Genomic DNA, 21,487 nt, shown 5'->3' with positions numbered 1-21,487 from the left:
CAGACCTCCAGGTCTCTTTGGTTGGTACTGGGATTCACCACGCTTGGCTGTGTCCTTGACCACACAGAGACTCTGCCTGCCATGTGATGGGATTAAGGGCGTGTGCTACCACCGCTTGACTTCTCCTTATGGCTCGCTATGTGACCTCGCTATGTGACCTGATCTCCAGGCAAACTTTAGTAACATACAAATAAAATCACATTTCAGTACAATTAAAATATCACCACAGACTTATGAGATAGTTCAGTGGGTGAAGTGTGTGCCACACAATCTTAACAATCTGAGTTCGATCCCTAGAACCTGCATAAAAGGAAAGAACCAACTCCCAAAAGTTGACCTCTGACTTCCATGTGTCCCATGTGTACACACACACACACATAAATAAATAATTAAAAATAAAAAATATCCTGAGTCTAATTAGTATCTAATTACTGCCTTATGTATTTTACCTTACTTTCATTTTTTTGAGAGAGTCTACGTTTCCTTCTTGTTTAGTTCTAGGCTAGAACTCACTATGCAGACCAGGTGGCCTCACTGTTGTAATAATCCTGCCTCCACCTCCTCAGTACTGGGACTGAGGTCTTTTTACAAGTTGATTTTGTGTGAATTTTTGTTTTGTTTTGAGACAGGGTTCCCCTGTGTAGCCCTGGCTGTCCTGGAACTTACTCTGTAGACCAGACTGGCATGGAACTCAGAGATTTGCCTGCCCCTGCCTCCAGAGTGCTGCTGGAATTAAAGGTGTGTACCACCACACCAGGCTTCATTTTGTATGGAATTTTAAGGGACCCAGAATAACGCAAACATTAAAAAGAAAACTTGGCTGGAAGGCCCAGTGATACTGACTCTTCGTGACGGTGTGGTAGTCATACAAGAATAGATAGCTAGGGCTGACAAGAGGCAAGAGGCTACTCGCTGCCAAGCCTGATGGCCTGACTCGGATCCCCAGGATCCACCTGATGCAGACGTGACTCTCACACTGGTTGTCTGACTTCCACATACACTGCACCATATGTAAAGTAAATAAATGTAAAAACTAGTTTAAGAAAGAATAAATGTCCGTATCAGTGAAACAGAAGAGCCCAGAAACCAACCCTTCATTTATGATAAATGGACTTTTAACAAAAGACATTCATATGATGGTTCTGGGACACCTTAGTAGCCATTTAAAAGCTAGGGTGTATACACCATATATAAAATTCCACTCCAAATGTGTCCAAGAACTGAATGTAAAATCAGCACCTAGATGGGGCTGGAGAGATGGCTCAGAGGTTAAGAGCACTGGCTGCTCTTCCAGAGGTCCTGAGTTCATTCCCAGCAACCACATGGTGGCTCACAACCATCTGTAATGAGATCTGGCTCCCTCTTCTGGCCTGCAGACATACATGCAGACAGAACACTGTATACATAATAAATAAATAAATCTTTAAAAAAAAAAATCAGCACCTAGAGAGAAGAGCTTATATCATGGTAAATCTTCACACCTCAAATTTAATAACGCATTCCTAGATACGATGCTGACATCAGGAACAATGGAAGAGCAACTGGATGAAGTCTATCCTATCAGAATTAACAACTTCAGTATTTGACAAGAGAAACTGTCAAGAAATTGAACTGGGCATGGTGATACATGCTTATAGTCCTAATGCTTAGGTGGCGGAGGCAGGAGGATCGCAAGTTTGAAGCCAGCCTGGGTACCTTGAAAACATTACCCACAGAATGGGAAAAATATTTACAAATTGTGCCCTTGATAGATGACGTGTGTTTAATATCAGGTACTAAAACCAACTCAGCTAAAATGTGCAAATGATTTGAATAGACATTTCTCAATAAAAGATATATAAATGACCACCAAACATACTTTAAAATGCTTCCTGTCACTCATCAGAGGGTGTGACTCAAAACTACAAGAAAGATACTGTTTACTTGGCAGGACACACAGAACCAGACACAAGTGGATGTGGAGAAATGGCAACTCTTGTGAACCACCAGTGGCTGTGTCACGAGGCATGTCCTTGGGTTCTCCTCCTGCACTGTTGATAGGGGGCTGTGTTGTGTGGTGTGTCCTTGGGTTCTCCCCCTGCACTGTTGATAGGTGGCTGTGTTGTGTAGTGTGTCCTTGGGTTCTCCTCCTGCACTGTTGATAGGGGGCTGTGTGGTGTGGTGTGTCCTTGGGTTCTCCTGCACTGTTGATAGGTGGCTGTGTTGTGTGGTGTGTCCTTGGGTTCTCCCCCTGCACTGTTGATAGGTGGCTGTGTTGTGTAGTGTGTCCTTGGGTTCTCCTCCTGCACTGTTGATAGGTGGCTGTGTTGCGTGGTGTGTCCTTGGGTTCTCCTGCACTGTTGATAGGGGGCTGTGTGGTGTGGTGTGTCCTTGGGTTCTCCCCCTGCACTGTTGATAGGGGGCTGTGTTGTGAGGCGTGTCCTTGGGTTCTCCCCCTGCACTGTTGATAGGTGGCTGTGTCATGAGGCGTGTCCTTGGGTTCTCCCCCTGCACTGTTGATAGGTATGTAAATTGCTTTTGGAAACCCACTGAGTCCCTCAGGACTTAGAGTTACTGTTCCAGTCTCTGCGTGCCTAGCATGTACCCAAGAGAAGTGGAAGTGCACACTTGCACAGACTCTTCCTGGGTGCTTGGAGCAACTTCATTTGTAATTACAAAACTTGGCAACAGCCCGGATGTCCGTCAGTGGGAATGGCTAAAACAAACATGGTCTATTTGTGCAATGGAATTTTAGTCAGCCATTGAAAGGAGTGAAAGATCCATTAATGCTTCTGCACACAGGAATTTTTAAAAAACAGTGTTTAGGGAAGGAAGGCAGCCATAAAGGAACACTCAGTATATGGTTCCACTCATAAATAAGAGTCAACAAGCAACTTGATTGGGACAAAGTCTAAGTAAGTAATCTAAGTAAGGCAGACACATCCTTAATCCCAGCACTCAGGAGGCAGAGGCAAGAGGGTCTCTGTGAGTCAGAGGTTAGCCTGGTCTACATAGTGAGTCCCAGTGTAGCCAGTGCTCAGTAGAGACCCTGTCACCAAAGGGAGGGAGGGAGGGAAGGAGAGAGACAGAGACAGAGACAGAGAGAGAGGTAAAGTAGTGTTTGATTAGGGCATGGGGCTCATCTTCCTTCCTTTCTTTCTTCTTTCTTTCTCTCTCTCTTTCTTTCTTTCTCTTTCTTTTTTCCTTACCTTCTTGTTCTTTCTTTCTTTTTTTCTTTCTCCTTCCCTCCCTCCCTCCCTTTTCTTAGAAGTGGTCTTATATAGCCCATGCTGCCCTCACACTCATTATGTAGATGAGGATGACCTTAAACTTCCTCTGATCTTCCTCCAACTCCTGAGTGCTGGTATTACAGGTGTGTGCCACCATGCCTGATATACAGAGCCTAGAACCCAGGGCCTTATGTATGCCAGGCAAGCATTCAACTGAGCTACGTCCTAGCCAAGGACATAGGATTCCTTCCTCTTTGGTTTATTTATTATGTACAGTGTTCTGCCTGCATGTATGCCTGCAGGCCAGAAGAGGGCACCAGATCTCATTACATATGGTTGGGAGCCACCATGTGGTTGCTGGGAATTGAACTCAGGACCTCTGGAAGAGAAGTCAGTGCTCTTAACCTCAAACCAACCATCTCTCTGGCCCAAGGATTCTTTTTTTTTTTTTTTAATCTCTTTTCTTTTATAAAACCAACATGTACAAAGCCCCTGACAAGAATACTAATATTGCAAGAGTCTATGTGGCCTTAAGAATGATGTTTTACCGAGTATGGTGCACGTGCGGAGGATTCTTTCTTGAGGTGATAAAAATGTTCTAAAATTTGTGGCAGTTAAATTGCTACAAATCTATGCATATACTAAAAACCATAGAATCCTGCATTTGGCATGTTTTGTATGGAAGTATGAATTCTGTTTCAATGTGGCTGGTTTTAAAATTTGAATATTTGGGCTGGTGAGGTGACTCAGCAGGTAAGGAACCCACATGATGGAAGGAGAGAACTGACTCCCACACCTTGTTCTCTGACCTCCACACGTGCACCATGGCATATACCCCTCCCAAATAAATGTGATTTTGTAAAGTTATATATAATCACTATCAAATATAATGACAAGTAATCATTTGTTGGCGGGTGGTAGCTCTTCTGGCCCCTGTTCTGCACTTCCCTTTGCTTCCCAAATATGAGGTTAGGAATTCTTTTGCTTTAAGACAGTGTCTCACTTTGCAGCCCTTACTTGCCTGGAACTCCTGACATGACCCAGCTGATCTCAAACTCACAGACATAAGCCTGCCTTCACCTCCTAAGCTGTGGGATTGATGGAGTGCAACCACTCCCAGCCTCCAGCCTCTTTTCTTTAATAGAATGTTTTTGTTCTTTGAGAATTTCATGTGTGCATACCATGTATTTTGATCATATTCACCCCCCTGCCTTCCCCCAACTCCTCCGGGATCCACCCCCACCCTGTTTCCCGAGCTTCCCCTGTGCTTGAGAGTAAGTGTCACCTCTGGCTCCTTCATGTCTTCTGAAAAGAGATGAAGTGGAGGTAGGATGCAGTGAGAAATAATTTTGGTAATCCCTGCTTCAACGCCAAGATACAATTTACAATAAGCCTGAGGTGAAACACCCAGAAAGCGACTACTCATCCTTCTTTCTGTAATGCACAGTCTCCAAGAAGAGCGGAGAAGCTTCTCCATGACACTCAACACTGTACTGGCATTCTGATATTAGATTGCTCAGACTTTAGGCTTGGGATGGACTTGCCTAGCATATGTGAGGCCCTGGATTGAATCCCTGGGTTGAATGCCACAAAGAAGAAAAAAAGCTCAGCCATCTGCATTTCTGAAACACAGATATTGGTTTATGCAGGAGGCAGATAAGACATGTATGGTGATCTGTACCCGTCTGTGTACAACCTTATCCCATGAAATTTCAGATAGTGTGCTTGAGTCCATTTTTTTTTTTTTTTTTTTTTTTTTTTGTTTTTCAAGACAGGGTTTCTCTGTGTAGCTTTGCGCCTTTCCTGGGACTCACTTGGTAGTCCAGGCTGGCCTCGAACTCACAGCGATCCGCCTGCCTCTGCCTCCCGAGTGCTGGGATTAAAGGCGTGCGCCACCACCGCCCGGCGCTTGAGTCCATTTTAATTCAGACAGTTCATTCTTTTTTTATACAGAAATTGTCTCATAGAATGGTGGTAAATTCATGTCAAAATTAACTAAAGCAAAATGATTTAAAATAATAGGACTTAAACCAAAGTAGTACTACTTATAGCCATCAGTAATGTAGGATATTAGTGTTTGTGTTGCATTCTACATGAAGATTATCTTTTTCACAATACTTGCACTTTTTTAAAAAAATGTATAGGTTGATTTAATCCAGTTGCCACCATAATTCAATGTGTCTCAGTAGCTATCAGTTATTCATCAGGAATCAAACAATTTAAAGTCAACACAACACTATATAAGATCCAGAGTCCTGTGTATTTTCCATTTGTTTTTCCAGATAGAGTTTCTTTGTGTAGGTTTGCACCTTTCCTGGAACTCACTCTGTAGTGCAACCTGGCCTCGAACTCACAGAGATCTGCCTGCCTCTGCATCCTGTATGCTGAGATTAAAGGCGTAGGCCACCACCGCCCACCATATTTTCCATATTTATGTGCCTTATTCTTATTATTATTTTACTTCTCTCTTTAAAGATTTTATTTTTCTCCCCATTTTTATTTATTTATTTATTTTATTTTTCTATTATCAGCTTGATACAGTATAAATTCTTATCCTAATAGTGAAATGTTTGATTGAGGCTTGCCCAGTAATTGGGTAAAACCAAAACTTATTATAAGCCACAGTCATTCTAGGGTCCCCCCTGCTATATATATAGCCTCCTTGGTTCTGTGGGTTACAGTCTGATTGTTCTTTGCTTTATATCTAGAATCCACTTATAAGTGAGTACAGATATTTCATTCTAAAAACAAAATTAAAGAGCTCTTCCAACATCATCTTTCTGTGTGGGCAGTTTGGAGTCTTAGGTTTCTTTTGTTAATGATGTAGTCAAAGCGTACCTAGTATGGTGAATGGAAAAATAGGTGACAGAGTTAGGTATTGGCAAGCATTTTCCCCAGGGTTTTGTTCTGTTTTTTTTTTTTTTTTTTTCAAGACAGGGTTTCTATGTGTAGCCCTAGCTGTCCTGGAACTTGCTTTGTAGACCAGGCTGGCCTCAAACTCACAAAGACCTACCTGCCTCTGCCCACCCTAAAAGGCATGTGCCACCACTGCCCAGCATTTCCCCAGTTTAATATGTACACAAATCTTCAAGTATGAGCATATAAACATTAAAGGAAGCAAAATATTTCAGTGGCATGAAAATATATCAGGCTGTGTAGTAGCTCATTTGGTAGAATGCCTGCCTAGTATATATTCATAGTGATCCCCCTGCCTTAGGCTCTTGAGTCCTAGAATTACAATTGTGAGTCAACATTCACTACTTAGATTAGCTCTTTTTTTAAAAGATTTATTTATTTATTTATTTATTTATTTATTTATTTATTTATTTATTTATTTATTTATTTTTTTGGTTTTTCGAGACAGGGTTTCTCTGTGTAGCTTTGCGCCTTTCCTGGAACTCACTTGGTAGCCCAGGCTGGCCTCGAACTCACAGAGATCCGCCTGGCTCTGCCTCCCGAGTGCTGGGATTAAAGGTGTGCGCCACCACCGCCCGGCTTAAAAGATTTATTTTTAAAGTGTGTGTGTGTGTGTGTGTGTGTGTGTGTGTGTGTGTGTGTGTGTGTGTGTGTGTGTTTGAGGGGGGGGGGCACCCTCGGAGACCATCAATCCCTTGGAGCTTGAGTTACAAATGTGAGCCATCTGATGTGAGTGCTGGAGCCCGAACTTGGGTCCACGGCAGGAGCAGTGTGCCATCTTAACCGTGGAACCATCTCTTCAGCCCCTTAGGCCAGCTTTTTGAAGCCGGTTTTCATGTGGAAATAACAGAGAGCGCCATTGCTCCCTGTTATTACAAGGAAGGCCGGACTGCGTACGTGGATGTCCTCCTGGCGCGCTCAGCTTTGCTGTCTGTCTTCTCATCCTACCAGGTACTTTGGTAAAAGGCGTCAGTGGGACTGCCGAGGAGCGTCAAACCTTGGTGAACTCCACCAGCTGCTCAGTGACCTGATGATCAGAAGGCTAAAGAGTGAAGTCTTGAGCCAGCTGCCCCCTAAAGTCAGACAGCGCATTCCCTTTGACCTGCCGCCAGCAGCAGTCAAGGTGAGGGCGGGCCTGGGTTACCTGAAAGTCTTCCTTTAAGCATTATGAATTATCCTGTTAAAGACTGTATATCACGCTTCACAGAAAAGCATGCTTTCTTGAAACAGGTTTGAATAGTAGGACGTCTGTTGGTTTTGTATCATTTCAGGAAAAACACAAGATTTTAATTACCAAATATGTGAACAGATATAGCTCCTAGTGATTAAAAATTTTTCTATTGAAAATAGGAAAAAGCGCAGTGATGAAACTATTTAGTATTAAGGATTCAGGTTATCTACAACATAAGTCCCAGTAGTTAGTGAGGAATACTGTGTTTCATGTTCCCTGGATACACACACACACACACACACACACACACACACACACACACACCTAAAGATGCGGCCGAGGCAATGGCTCCATGTGTGAAATGCTTGCCATGCAAGTGTGAGGACTTGACTTGGGTATCTCAGAAGCCAGGTAAAACTGGTACCGTGATAGGTGCCTCTGTAATTCCAGTGCTGCTGAAATGAGATGGGAGCAGAGACATGAGAGTCCCCAGAAGCTGTCAGGCCATAGATCTCAAACAAGGGAGGAGGTGAGACCCACACACTAGCAGTCCCTGACCCCCAACACACAAACATATGCCATAGAGTACATGAATGCATGCATGCATGCACACGCACAGAGACACATACATTACACACGAAGATTTCTTTTTGTAAGTATAAATAGCTATATTGCAGAATAACTTGTGGCTCTGTTCTTGAAGTCTGAAACCCTGTGGTAACATTGCAGGATGTAATATTTAACATATCTGAAAGCCAAATGTTTATTTTCCCTGATCGTCATCTAGATTTACTTTTGGGGAGCACATTATCTGTACAGTCTCTGGATGTGACTGAGTGAACAAGGAATTTTTCACTGTTAAATCTTGAGTGTCCTGTAAACATTGGATACTATGGTATTTCTTACCAAACCAAACTAGTAGGCACTCAGGAACTTTAGACCAGCACCTGTGGAGCCTCCACGGGACTGGACTGGGCCCTCTGCATAAGGGAGACAGTTGTGTAGCTTGATCTGCTCAAGGGGCCCCTGCAATAGGATCAGGATCCATCCCTGGTGCATGAGCTGGCTTTTTGAGGCCCAGTGCCTATGATGGGACACCTTGCACAGCTTTGGTGCAGGGAGAGGGGCTTGGACCTACCTAAGCTGAATGTACCAGGCTCTGCTGACTCCCCATGAGAGGCCTTATGTTCTTATAAGTGGGAATGGGGGATAAGTTGGAGGCGAGAGGCTGGAGGGGCAGGAGGAGGGAAGAGGGGGATCTGTGATTGATATGTAAAATGAATAAAATTTTTTTTTTGGTTTTTCCAGACAGGGTTTCTCTGTAGCTTTGAGCCTGTCCTGGACTGGCTCTGTAGATCAGGCTGGCCTCGAACTCACAGAGATCCCTCCACCTGCTTCTGCCTCCTGAGTGCTGGGATTACAGGTGTGCGCCACCACTGCCCGGAGAAAAATTTCTTAATAATCAAAAAGAATGTTCTTTTTCTTTATCTGCTATTTTAGCATTAAAGAGAAAAATGAAATGAAGAATCAATTTATGATCATATTATATTTTATGTAACTAATATTTCTTTCATCCTTATATTTGTTTTTGGTTTTTCCAAGACAGGGTTTTTCTGTGTGGTTTTGGTGCCTGTCCTGGATCTCACTCTGTAGACCAGGCTGGCCTCGAACTCACAGAGATCCACCTGGCTCTGCCTCCTGAGTGCTGGGATTAAAGGCGTGCGCCACACTGCCTGGCATCCTTATACTTGTTTAAATAATACATCTTACTACAAAAATAAATTTCACCACCCTGTTTCCTACATGTTCGGTTATTTTTCACTTCATACACTGTTTTTCAAGATGAAGTCATAATTCAGTTGTTTGAATTATGATGTGACGTAACTTGTCGCTAGCTTCTCTCATTAGCATAGACATGTGACCTGTCTGCACTGTGGTTTTAAATGAACACATTCATATCTATGGGAATTATATAAAAATTCTTTTTATAACTCTCTATACAGAGAAGGAGAAAATAGGACCTGATGCATGATTGAATTAATTGTTCTATTCTTGATCCTGTATTCATGAACAATGTTATTCCTCTCCACATAGGAACTGAATGCCAGCTTTGAAGAATGGCAAAAATTAATGAGAGATCCAAACTCAGGTGCCACAGAGATGGTTATGGGGTTGATAACACGCATGTTTAAACAGACTGCAATTGCCAAGGTACTCCTTGTTGGGCCACTATGTATTTGTCTTCATAAAAGGTTTTCAATGTGTTTTAATTAACCCAACAGGTTACTTATATACTACAACATGACTCTGCCATTTTTGAATTATGACTGAAAACCCGAATGCATTGAAAACAGACAGCAGTGTGAAAAACGCTCCTTAATGTAGTTTCCCCGTATACACCTTACTTAAGGGGTACAGATGGTCCTCTTTATTAGCTTTTGGCTTGGTTTCTCTACATGATTCCTGCAAATAATCTTTTAAAAAGTTGAGCCAATCATCTTCTATTTGTGTTCTGGAGTTTAAAGAGTTAGATACACTCACGTTTACATAAAATTTAAATGCTATCGGGAGTTCTTGAATCCATGTGACTATCGGATAAACTTATTGTATGTTACTGTTTTGACAAATGTAGTATTTGTAAATATTATGATTCCTCTTTTAGCGTTTTGTTGTTTTTGTTTTTGTTTGTTTGTTTGTTTGTTTTTGTTTGTTTGTTTGTTTTTTGGTTTTGGTTTTGTTTGTTTGTTGCTTTTTTGTTTTGTTTTGAGGCAGAGTCTCACTATATAGCCCTGCCTGGCCTGGACCCCTCACTCTGTAGACCAGACTGGTGTTGAACTCACAGAGACCCACCTCCTTCTGCCTCTGGAGTGCTGGGGTCAAAGGTGGACAACACTACACATGGCTGGTGTGGGGAGCGCACGTTGAAGATTTTGTTTTTGTTTTTGTTTTTGTTTTTTTGTTTTTTTCAGACAGGGTTTCTCTGTGTAGCTTTTGCGCCTTTCCTGGAACTCACTTGGTAGCCCAGGCTGGCCTCAAACTCACAGCGATCCGCCTGCCTCTGCCTCCCGAGTGCTGGGATTAAAGGCGTACGCCGCCACCGCCCGGCAGATTTTTTTTTAATGTCCATGTATGTGTGCCTGCATGAGTTCTTATGCAGCATGCAAATGCCCCCAGAGCCCATATGACATGAGGTGCACTGGAACAGAGTTCCAGATGGTTGTGAGCTGCCCACCATGGGTTCTGGGAACCGAATCTGTGTCCTCTGCAAGAGTAGTAAGTGGTCTCAACCCCTGAGCCGTCTCTCCAGCCCACAGTTCTGAGAAATTTATATAAGTGTAGATTGTTAATTTATAACTAACATAACTTGAAATGTATGCTTTTAAAATGTATAGATGGGAAGCCAGCCCGTAGTGTTGCAAGCCTTTAATCCCAGCACTTGAGAGGCAGAGGCAGGTGGATCTCTGTGAGTTCAAGGCCAGCCTGGTCTACAGAGCGAGATCCAGGACTGTTACACAGTGAAACCCTGTCTCGGGAAACAAATGTATAGATAGGGACCAGAAAGATGACTCAGTGGCTAAGAGGACTGGCTGCTTGGCGCTCCAGAGGATTTGTTTGGGTTCAAGTCCCAGCACGAGCACTGTGGCTCCAGTTCCAGTCCCAATTCCGGGGAACCCTACTCCCTCTTCTGGCCTCTGTGAGCACTGCATGCATGTGGTGTACAGACATTCATGCAGGCAAACACTCATACACATAAAATAAAAATAAATGAATCTTTAGAATTCTATAGTCACTAAGGTTTATCAGATGTATATAGTCAGTCAATCTGGAGGCTATTTCTGTTACACCAAAAGGTCTCTTACCCCAGCCATTTCTGTTCCATTCACCCCAACTATGGCCGTTGCATATTAGCTTTCAATCACTAAATTTTCACAATTTCCAGGACACAGTATGAAGCCTTAAGTTTAGATTTTTCATGTACTGTAAAGCTCTTGGTTTAACCCAGGGTGTTATGTAAATTTTTTTTCTTTCTGTTGCATCCTGTGTATCCTCCAATGTATAGAAATACAGCTTAGTTTTTTATGGTTTCTTCACTAGTTATTAGACTTTTAAGGTATTCCAAATTTTAGGGTGTCCCTTGATAGCAGAATATGCTATTATAAATAAAAATAATGTGATAATCCATGTGGCTGTTTATATAGTCACCACTTTCATGAAAGTTTTGATTTTGTTACATTATTGTTATTATGGGGAGGACATGGATGCCACATGTACAAGTCAGAGGACAACTTTCAGGAGTTGGTTCTCTCCTTCTACCTTTTCTAAGTCAAGGTCTCTTGTTTCTGAGACTGAACTGCATATTCCAGGCTAGCTGGCCGCAGGCTTCCTTTCCTGTTACGTATGTCTCTACCCCATCCTTCCTTAGGAGTACTGAGATTACAGATGTGTGCCACCATATCCAGGTTTTACTTGGATTCTAGGGATCAAATTCAAATCATCAAACTTGCATAATAAGCACTTTTACCTACTCTGCCATCTCTCTGGCCCTAGACATCGTTTTTGTTTCTTGAGGGCAGAAATCTAAACATAGATAGGACTGTGGTGTCAGAGAAACACATGCTTACCTTCCAAAACCCTTTGCCAAGCGTTTGACCACTTTGCGTGTCTGCTAGCATACATGAGGACTCCAGTGGACCACGTCTTTGTCAGCACAGGGCACTGTCATGTTTACTTTTCTGTGGACAGGAAGTGCTTTTTGATTTTGTGTTTTGTTTGTTTGTTCCCACGTAGAAATTATGCTGGATATATTCTAATGTGCTTTTTAGTTATTTATTTTCTCTTGTGACCTATTTACTTAAATCATTATATTGGGTTATAATGATTCCTTATGTTTAGGAATGGATCCTCATACATACATATATATCTTTGTAAATTTTGTTCCCAACCCTGTACATTCTTTTTATTTATTCATTCATTCATTCATTCATTCATTTATTGGTTTTTTGAGACAGATTTTCTCTACATAGCACTAACTGTCCTGGAACTGGAGTGATACACAGATCAAGTTGGCCTCATACTCAGAGACCCACCTGCTTTTGCTTCCTCAGTGCTGGGATTAAAGGCGTAGGCCACCTTTGCACAGGCTCCCATTTTGATTTTCATAACATACTATTTTAAAGAACAGAAACTTGTAATTTTTAAATATTTCCGTATGTCCTTTTCATTCTTCTTTTCTTGATTCTTGAGTCCTGATAAACTTTTGCCTAATACAAGTTTACAAAGATACCACATTTTCTTCTACTAATGCTCTAGATTTGGAGTGCATAGGTACCTCTATGAAGTCTATGAAGTTTTTAGAGTTAATTCTGTTTTGTTTGTTTGTTTTTTATTTTTGTTTATAGACAGGATCTTACTAGGTAGCCTGGGTTGGCCTGAAAGCTGGGCTTGAACTCTGCAGAGATTCACTTAATTCTTATTCCAGAATGCTTGGATTAAAGGCGTGTGCCACCACCCAGTTTAGAGTTAATTCTTTACACAGGATAACATAAAGATGGAGATTCACAGATTTTTGTTTTGTTTTTTTCGAGACAGGGTTTCTCTGTGTAGCTTTGGTTCCTGTTCTGGAACTCGCTCTGTAGCCCAGGCTGGCCTCAAACTCACTGAGATCCGCCTGGCTCTGCCTCCCAAGTGCTGGGATTAAAGAAATGCACCACCACCGCCCGGCTGATTTTTGTATTCTTAAAGGTGTGTGTGTGTGTGTATGTGTACCATCACAGTGCTTCTTTGTGCTATCAGAGTCGTTCATTATGCTCACATTGCTCTATTGTCACATCACAATGCTCCCTTGTTCTATCATAGTGCCCTATTATTCTGTCACAATGATCCATTGTTCCATCACAGTGCTCCATTGTTCCATCACAGTGCTCCATTGTTCCATCACAGTGCTCCATTGTTCCATCACAGTGCTCCATTGTTCCATCACAGTGCTCCATTGTTCCATCACAGTGCTCCATTGTTCCATCACAGTGCTCCATTGTGACATCACAGTGCTCCATTGTTCCATCACATGCTCTATTGTTCCATCACAGTGCTCCATTGTTCCATCACATGCTCTATTGTTCCATCACAGTGCTCCATTGTTCCATCACAGTGCTCTATTGTGACATCACAGTGCTCCATTGATCCATCACAGTGCTCCATTGTTCCATCACAGTGCTCCATTGTTCCATCACAGTGCTCTATTGTGACATCACAGTGCTCCATTGTGACATCACAGTGCTCCATTGTGACATCACAGTGCTCCATTGTTCCATCACAGTGCTCCATTGTTCCATCACAGTGCTCTATTGTTCCATCACAGTGCTCCATTGTTCCATCACAGTGCTCCATTGTTCCATCACAGTGCTCCATTGTGACATCACAGTGCTCCATTGTTCTATCGCAGTGCTCCATTGTTCTATCGCAGTGCTCCATTGTTCCATCGCAGTGCTCTATTGTTCCATCGCAGTGCTCTATTGTTCTATCACAGTGCTCCATTGTTCCATCACAGTGCTCCATTGTTCTATCACAGTGCTCCATTGTTCCATCACAGTGCTCCATTGTTCCATCACAGTGCTCTATTGTTCCATCACAGTGCTCCATTGTTCCATCACAGTGCTCCATTGTTCTATCACAGTGCTCTATTGTTCTATCACAGTGCTCCATTGTTCTATCACAGTGCTCCATTGTTCCATCACAGTGCTCCATTGTTCTATCACAGTGCTCCATTTTTCCATCATAGTGCTCCATTGTTCCATCACAGTGCTCCATTGTTCCATCACAGTGCTCTATTGTTCTATCACAGTGCTCCATTGTTCCATCACAGTGCTCCATTGTGACATCACAGTGCTTCATTGTTCTATCACAGTGCTCCATTGTTCCATCACAGTGCTCCATTGTTCCATCACAGTGCTCCATTGTTCCATCACAGTGCTCCATTGTGACATCACAGTGCTCCATTGTTCCATCACAGTGCTCCATTGTGACATCACAGTGCTCCATTGTGACATCACAGTGCTCCATTGTTCCATCACAGTGCTCTATTGTTCCATCACAGTGCTCTATTGTTCCATCACAGTGCTCTATTGTTCCATCACAGTGCTCCATTGTTCTATCACAGTGCTCCATTGTTCCATCACAGTGCTCCATTGTTCTATCACAGTGCTCCATTGTTCCATCACAGTGCTCCATTGTTCCATCACAGTGCTCCATTGTGACATCACAGTGCTCCATTGTTACATCACAGTGCTCCATGTGACATCACAGTGCTCCATTGTTCTATCACAGTGCTCCATTGTTCCATCACAGTGCTCTATTGTGACATCACAGTGCTCCATTGTTCTATCACAGTGCTCCATTGTTCTATCACAGTGCTCCATTGTTCCATCACAGTGCTCTATTGTTCTATCACAGTGCTCCATTATTCCATCACAGTGCTCCATTGTTCCATCACAGTGCTCTATTGTGACATCACAGTGCTCCATTGTGACATCACAGTGCTCCATTGTTCCATCACAGTGCTCCATTGTTCCATCACAGTGCTCCATTGTGACATCACAGTGCTCCATTGTTCCATCACAGTGCTCCATTGTGACATCACAGTGCTCTATTGTTCTATCACAGTGCTCCATTGTTCTATCACAGTGCTCCATTGTTCCATCACAGTGCTCCATTGTTCCATCACAGTGCTCCATTGTGACATCATAGTGCTCTATTGTTCTATCACAGTGCTCCATTGTTCCATCACAGTGCTCCATTGTTCCATCACAGTGCTCCATTGTGATATCACAGTGCTCCATTGTTCCATCACAGTGCTCCATTGTTCTATCACAGTGCTCCATTGTTCTATCACAGTGCTCCATTGTTCTATCACAGTGCTCTATTGTGACATCACAGTGCTCCATTGTTCCATCACAGTGCTCCATTGTTCCATCACAGTGCTCTATTGTTCCATCACAGTGCTCCATTGTTCTATCATAGTGCTCCATTGTTCCATCACAGTGCTCCATTGTGACATCACAGTGCTCCATTGTTCCATCACAGTGCTCCATTGTTCCATCACAGTGCTCCATTGTGACATCACAGTTCTCCACTTTGACATGCCGTGCTCCATTCTTGTTACAGTGCTCTATGGTTACATCATAGTGTTTCATTGTGTCATCAGAATGCTCTATTGTTCTTTCATAGTGCTCCATGATTGCATCACAGTGTTCCATTGTGACATCACAGTGCTCCACTGTTTTATCACAGAGCTTCAGCATGCTATGATAGTGCTCCATTGATCTATCACAGTGCTCCATTGTGACGTCACACTTCTCCATTGTGACATCACAGTTCTCATGTTGATATCCATTGTGACATCATAGTACTCCATTGATCTATCACAGTGCTCTATTGTTTAATCGTAATTTGTACCCATTGTTTGTGTGCACAACACTATTTGTTTTCTCACTGAATTTCTCTGACTGTTGTCCTAGTTTGTGCATACACGCCTGCACACTCACATTAACTTGTAGTCAGTTGTAAACTTAACATGAAAACTGAATTTTACTCTTGGTAACATAATAAAACTACCGTCTCTTAGTTGGCAAATTTTCACATAAAATAAAGGACTCGATTTCAAAGAAAAAATTAAATTAAACTTTCATGCGTATTCTGTTAGATTTTTGAGTAGTAAGTTCAAAAGGCGTATTCTTGAGATTGAAAATGCAGGACATAAGTTGGAAGGAAACCTCCATCTTCTTGTGTTAGTTCCGGGTTAGTCGTGTGTAACATCTGATGGTGATCACTGTTCACAGTGTGACGACAGTCGATACATCACACTCATCTAACTATGCTTCTCTGACAGGCGTTGTTCTAGTCCTTAATAACCATCTTGTGTTGTTTGCTTGTCTGTCTTTGTGCTGGATGCTGAATACAGACGATGTCTCTAAAGTCAGAGAAAATCCTTAGGTGACTCTTTTCTGTGTTAGGATGCTCTGGCTGTCATTAGTAGGAAGTTGACAATCTAACTCTGAAACCCTTGGGAAAAAGGAGATTAAAATCAGCTGTCTGGAAATTGAGTCACATTCTTTTTTTTTTTTTTTTTTTTTGTTTGTTTTTTTTTTTGGTTTTTCGAGACAGGGTTTCTCTGTGTAGCTTTGCGCCTTTCCTGGAACTCACTTTGGAGACCAGGCTGGCCTCGAACTCACAGAGATCCGCCTGGCTCTGCCTCCCGAGTGCTGGGATTAAAGGCGTGCGCCACCACCGCCCGGCTACATTCTTAAAAATAAAGTGAAGCGAATACCCATCCCTGGCACTCAGCTTGTGGAAATTTTATTCATCTTTCCTTCTCTCACATTGGCTCTGTTCTCAGCCATCCATGTATTTTGGACATTTTTCTATTCCTGGATACAGCCGGAAACCATTAATTCCTGCTGTTACAAAATGGGGACACTCACTACATTTCCCCCCATGTTATTGAATCCCAACAGAGTCTATAACTCTGAATAATACCGTTTATCTGCTGTGTGGGTTACGTGGGCTGATTATGAGGTAACTAGTTATAGGCTACTTTTGTTTTCTGTGACAAAATGTGTTGCTGAGTTCTCCCGTACCAGCTTGAAAATTAAATTGAAGTTGTACAGTTTGTAGATTGGTTATTACAGTGTGTGCGTTAGTGTTGAAGTTTCCTTTTAAAAAACAAAACCTTTAAAAAAGTGGTTTTCCTGATGGATAACATCGAGTCCCTGTTATGAAGTGGGCCGCTGGAGGGCATGGTGAAAATGACCGTGTCTACTTCTCAGAGAATCCGAAGCCTTTTGGAGAGACCAGTGAAATAAATATTCACCTTCCAAAGGCTTTGCTTACCTTTGGTTTCAATCCCAGATGCGAGGGGAGCACCCAGGAGAAGGCTACTGAAAAGCTGTCTTGGGGAACGTGTAAGTAGATGCAGCCAGTCGGAAGGAGAAGGTGATGGGGCCGCACGGTTCCAGCAGATGACAGTGTAAACTCACAGGGATACTGAGAACTGGTAGGACCAAGCACCCCAATCTAAGCTTACTTACCACTGAGCCTTCGATCCCTAACAAGAAAGACCGTTTTTTCCTGTGTCTATTGTATCTTACTGTATAATACTTAGGGTGGACACAGTTGATGAAAAGGCAGGACTGGAGAAATGACTCAGAGGTTGAGCAAACACACTGTTCTTGCCAAGGACAAGAGTTCGGTATGAAACATCCTTATCGCTTGGCTCACAGCTACCTGTAATTCCAGCCCCAGAGGATCCAACACCTTTTTGGGGGCCTCTGCTCTAGTAAGGTCACAGAAGGAAACAAAATGCAGATCAATTCATTCACTCAGTACACTGTTGGGGACATTGGCTGGGCAGCTCACAGCCACGTGGGAGACATTACTGTAGGTTCCAGAGGTTGTCTGGTGACATTCTTAGCTCTGGGCTTGGCAGAGTCCAGTAACTGCTAGGAATGCATTCCAAAAATGTCACAGGAAAAAACAAATCCTTTTAAAGATCTGTTTCTTCTGTGTGTGGGTGTTTTATCTGCATGTATGTATGTGCACCATGTGCATGCAGTACCTATGGAGGACAGAAGAGGGGGTCAGATCCCCTGTGACTGGAGTTACAGATGGCTGTAAGCCACCATGTAGGTGCTGGGATCCAAAGCTGAGTCCTCTACAAGAGCATCAAGTGCTCTTAATCCACTGAATCATCTCTCCAGCCCTCAAATAAACCTTTTTAAAAACAAGATATCACTTCTTTGGGGGCACATTACAACGTTATGTCATTTTTAGAGAAAGCCATTTCAAGAGAAATGCCAATTTTTTAATGAAAATTACTAAAACCAAGCGTAACTTAAAATTTCCTGTCACTTTGGGAATAGTAGCATTCTTCATTGCCTTATTGCTGAAGGGAAATTTCTTTAAGCATGCTCCCTTAAGGTACAAGGTATGTTTCCTATTTAATTGCTTTATTAGCTTAATGTGAGTAGAATCCCACTTCAAAATGCAGTAAGGAATAATAAGGTCATTACATTCCCTGGAGACAGGGTCTCTTGCTGAACTGGAAGCTCCCCAATTTAGCTAAGCTAATGCTGTCAGGATCCTGCTCATCTTTGTTCCCCAAGAATGGAGTTACAGGCATGTGCAGCCTTGCCCAGCTTTGAGATGCCCGTGTGGCAAGAGCCCGTGAGCCGTCTCCTCAGCCTCGGCCCTCAGCCCGCACCACAAGCCTTCTAAAGCAGTGGTTGGAAGGAATGGTGCAGAGAGCTTGAGCCTTCTCCTCTCAGCAGCTCTGGTCCTGGTGAGGGGCGCTGATGACAGGAGGGTGGGAACAGCTCCCTCGGGAAGAGCATGTGAGACCAGGTTACAGCAGGTGTTCCGTCTGTCGGTCTCGTTTGGAGTGTAATGGAGGTACCCTTTACACATTCCAACTTGACATGTACTTACCAAAAGGCCTGTCCCGGGAAATAGAGCTCGTGAGGCAAACATGCACTTTATGAAAGTGCTTCGGTTGCCGTGACGACATGGCTGGAATTTATAGCTGCTTGTTCTGAGAGAACTGCATTACCACTTCCTGAGGCACTGACATCCAAAGCTCTTGCCAGCCTCCAGGCTCACCATATGATCAATTTCATTGTTCAGAAAACTTAGACATGCAAAATACAGCTTGCAGAATAAACCTTGAGGCTTTGTGGTTAAAACATATGAATTTTAGGTAGGTACTTTTTAATTTTTAATTTAAAGATTACTAAAGCTATGTTAACAACAGAAAACAGTCACTCCAGAAAAGAAGTCTATCTTTATTCCCCATTGGCCACCTCTCTTGGCTCTTGTAAAAGTCGAGTGCTGTTCTTTGTTCTGCTGATTCACTCAGATCTCCACACCGCTTCTGTAGCATCTCAGTTTACATTACTGCGTTCATTGTAGTTTGCAGCTACATCGATTGATTCATCAATAGCCAGGATAAAATGTTTCTTCATGTCTCTGCCCCCTCCCCAGATACATACCTGTCTCTTACTCCCATCCTTCCAAGTGTACAATTTTGCTGATTTTTGCCTGATCAGTATTCACTATATATGTTATTAGACTTTCTCTCTTCTTCCTTCTCTCTCCTTTCCCCCCTTTTCTTCCTCTTCCTCTTCTTCCCCGCCTATCCTCCCTCTCTCTCCTCCCTCCCTCCCTCCCTCCCTCCCTCCTTCTCTTCCTAACTTCTAGATATCAAACCTAGAAATTTGTACGCACTAGGCAAGTATGCTCTTTATCACTGAACTATACACCCAGTCTTTCAGTATCAGTTAATATAACCTTAATTTAATCTTCACAGTTGTTATGCACTGTGCCTCCTCCCTGATTCCCTGTTGCTTCTATAGCAGAGTACTTGAGACCGGAACATTTATAAACAATGTAAGGTTGTTTAGCTCACAGTTCTGGAGGCTGGACAGTCCAATATCAAGGATGAAGGCTTTTGTAAAGCTGCTTCTTCCCCCGGCAGGAGACAAAGGGTCAAAGAGTAGAGAGAGAGGACGGCTCGCAGTCCCCAGCCTTTCTATAACCAGGTCAACTCACTCGTGAGTGTAGAACCCTCGTGACCGAGACACCTCTCTGTGGGCCCTGGCACTCATCACTAGTGCACTGGGGATTTAAGCATGCCCTGCATCTTCTTTAAGCATGCCCTCACACCACACTGCTTGCCCTCAGTGTATCACTTATCCACACAAACTCTGTTTTACCCCATCTGAAGAATAGACTCCAGGTTGCTGCCAGGATAGGGACAGTCCATACCTGTGGCTCCCCTCACCCTGTCCCTCCTGGGCCTTTACATGGCTGCACTGGAAACCAGGTACTCCTGTCCATTCCATATGCCAGCTTACGATCTCTCCGGATGGGGAGTTGTGTACTTCGTAGCTTCCATAGATTTTGCTCTTGACTTTTGTGCCTATGTCCTTTGCTATTCTTAGACTAAGAGGGAGTAGGAACTGAGTGAGTTCAGCCTGCCATCTTTATCCAAAATGTCTAAGTAACCAAATCTTTGTCATTTGTTTGTTAAAACATTTATATTTATTTTGTGTGGGGGGGGGACCATAAGAAGGCATCATATTCTCTGGAGCTACAGGCAGTTGTGAACCACACAGTATGGGTGCTGGAAACAGAACTTGGGTCCTCTGGAAGAGCAGAAATCACTCTTAACCACTGAGCCGTTTTTCAAGCCCCTCAACCTTTTTTTATTTTCCATTCTGGAGCCCAGGCTACTGTTATAAGAGCCTGAAAGTTACTGTATAACCAGTAACTAGTCTTAAATGTGTAATCTTCCTGGCTCAGCCTCCTGGATTTACAAGCATATACCACCACAATCTCCCAGTAACAATTAAGAGATAGTATATTCATATTTTAATTTTAAGTCACCCATTCTTATTTCTTACTCTTTCTGGATAACATGGAGAAACTTTAGCTAAGAATGCCCATTCAGTGTTAATTTTTATCATTTTTATTCCTCTACATTAACTCTGTTTCATTCTGTTATCTTAGACCTTCCTCTTGTGCTCTTGAGCCTGTCTCTTCAGGTTCTTCTAGAACCTTCTTGTTTTATTATGGTTTCTATTGCTGTGATGAAACACCATGACCAAAAACATCTTGGGAAGAAGAGGTTTATTTCACCTTATAGATCATAAGTCCATCATCGGGGAAGTCAGGGCGGGAACTCATGCGTGGCTGGAACCTGGAGCCAGGAGCTGATGCAGAGGCCATGGAGGGAGCTGCTTTCTTCCATGGAGGGAGCTACTTTCTGACTTGTTCCTCATGTCTTCCTCAGCCTGCTCTTATAGAACCCAGGACCACTGGCTTGTCTACAGGCCAGTCTTATGAAGACAGTTTCTCAATTGAGAGTCTCTCTCCCCAGATGAGTCCAGCTTGTGTGGAGTTGACATAAAACTAGCCGGCACACTTCCCCATTCTCGAGACAACTAATTTCCCGTGTCTCCCGGCCTCCTTCTGCTTCTCTAACTGCCTTTCCCTAAGGCTGCCTCACTATCTCAGTTTAAGAAGGTGGACCAAGTTTTCCTCGGCCTTCAACAGCAGCCCCAGTCTTTAAAAGCTTTTCCTCCTTAATCCCTTCCATCTCGCTGTGTGAAACCATCTTCGAAACAACGGTACCATTCTCCTC

The 21,487-nt window shown here is 43.0% G+C and overlaps 1 protein-coding gene across 5 annotated transcripts in view; it reads left to right on the top strand.

The window, feature by feature from the left end:
* Zranb3 (zinc finger RANBP2-type containing 3) overlaps window positions 1-21,487 on the top strand; it is a 164,034-nt gene that overhangs the window by 97,068 nt on the left and 45,479 nt on the right. For all 5 annotated transcript variants that reach the window (XM_042258049.2, XM_076547285.1, XM_076547286.1 and 2 more), the window contains exons 7-8: window positions 7,077-7,248; window positions 9,391-9,507. In XM_042258049.2, coding sequence (XP_042113983.2) covers window positions 7,077-7,248; window positions 9,391-9,507 — 289 coding nt within the window. The remainder of the gene's footprint in view (window positions 1-7,076; window positions 7,249-9,390; window positions 9,508-21,487) is intronic.

Source organism: Peromyscus maniculatus, chromosome 11 (assembly GCF_049852395.1).
Source record: "Peromyscus maniculatus bairdii isolate BWxNUB_F1_BW_parent chromosome 11, HU_Pman_BW_mat_3.1, whole genome shotgun sequence".
Taxonomy (NCBI): Eukaryota; Metazoa; Chordata; class Mammalia; order Rodentia; family Cricetidae; genus Peromyscus; species Peromyscus maniculatus.
The sequence above is the reverse complement of the archived record's forward strand: the minus strand, read 5'-3'. Positions and strand labels throughout refer to the sequence as shown.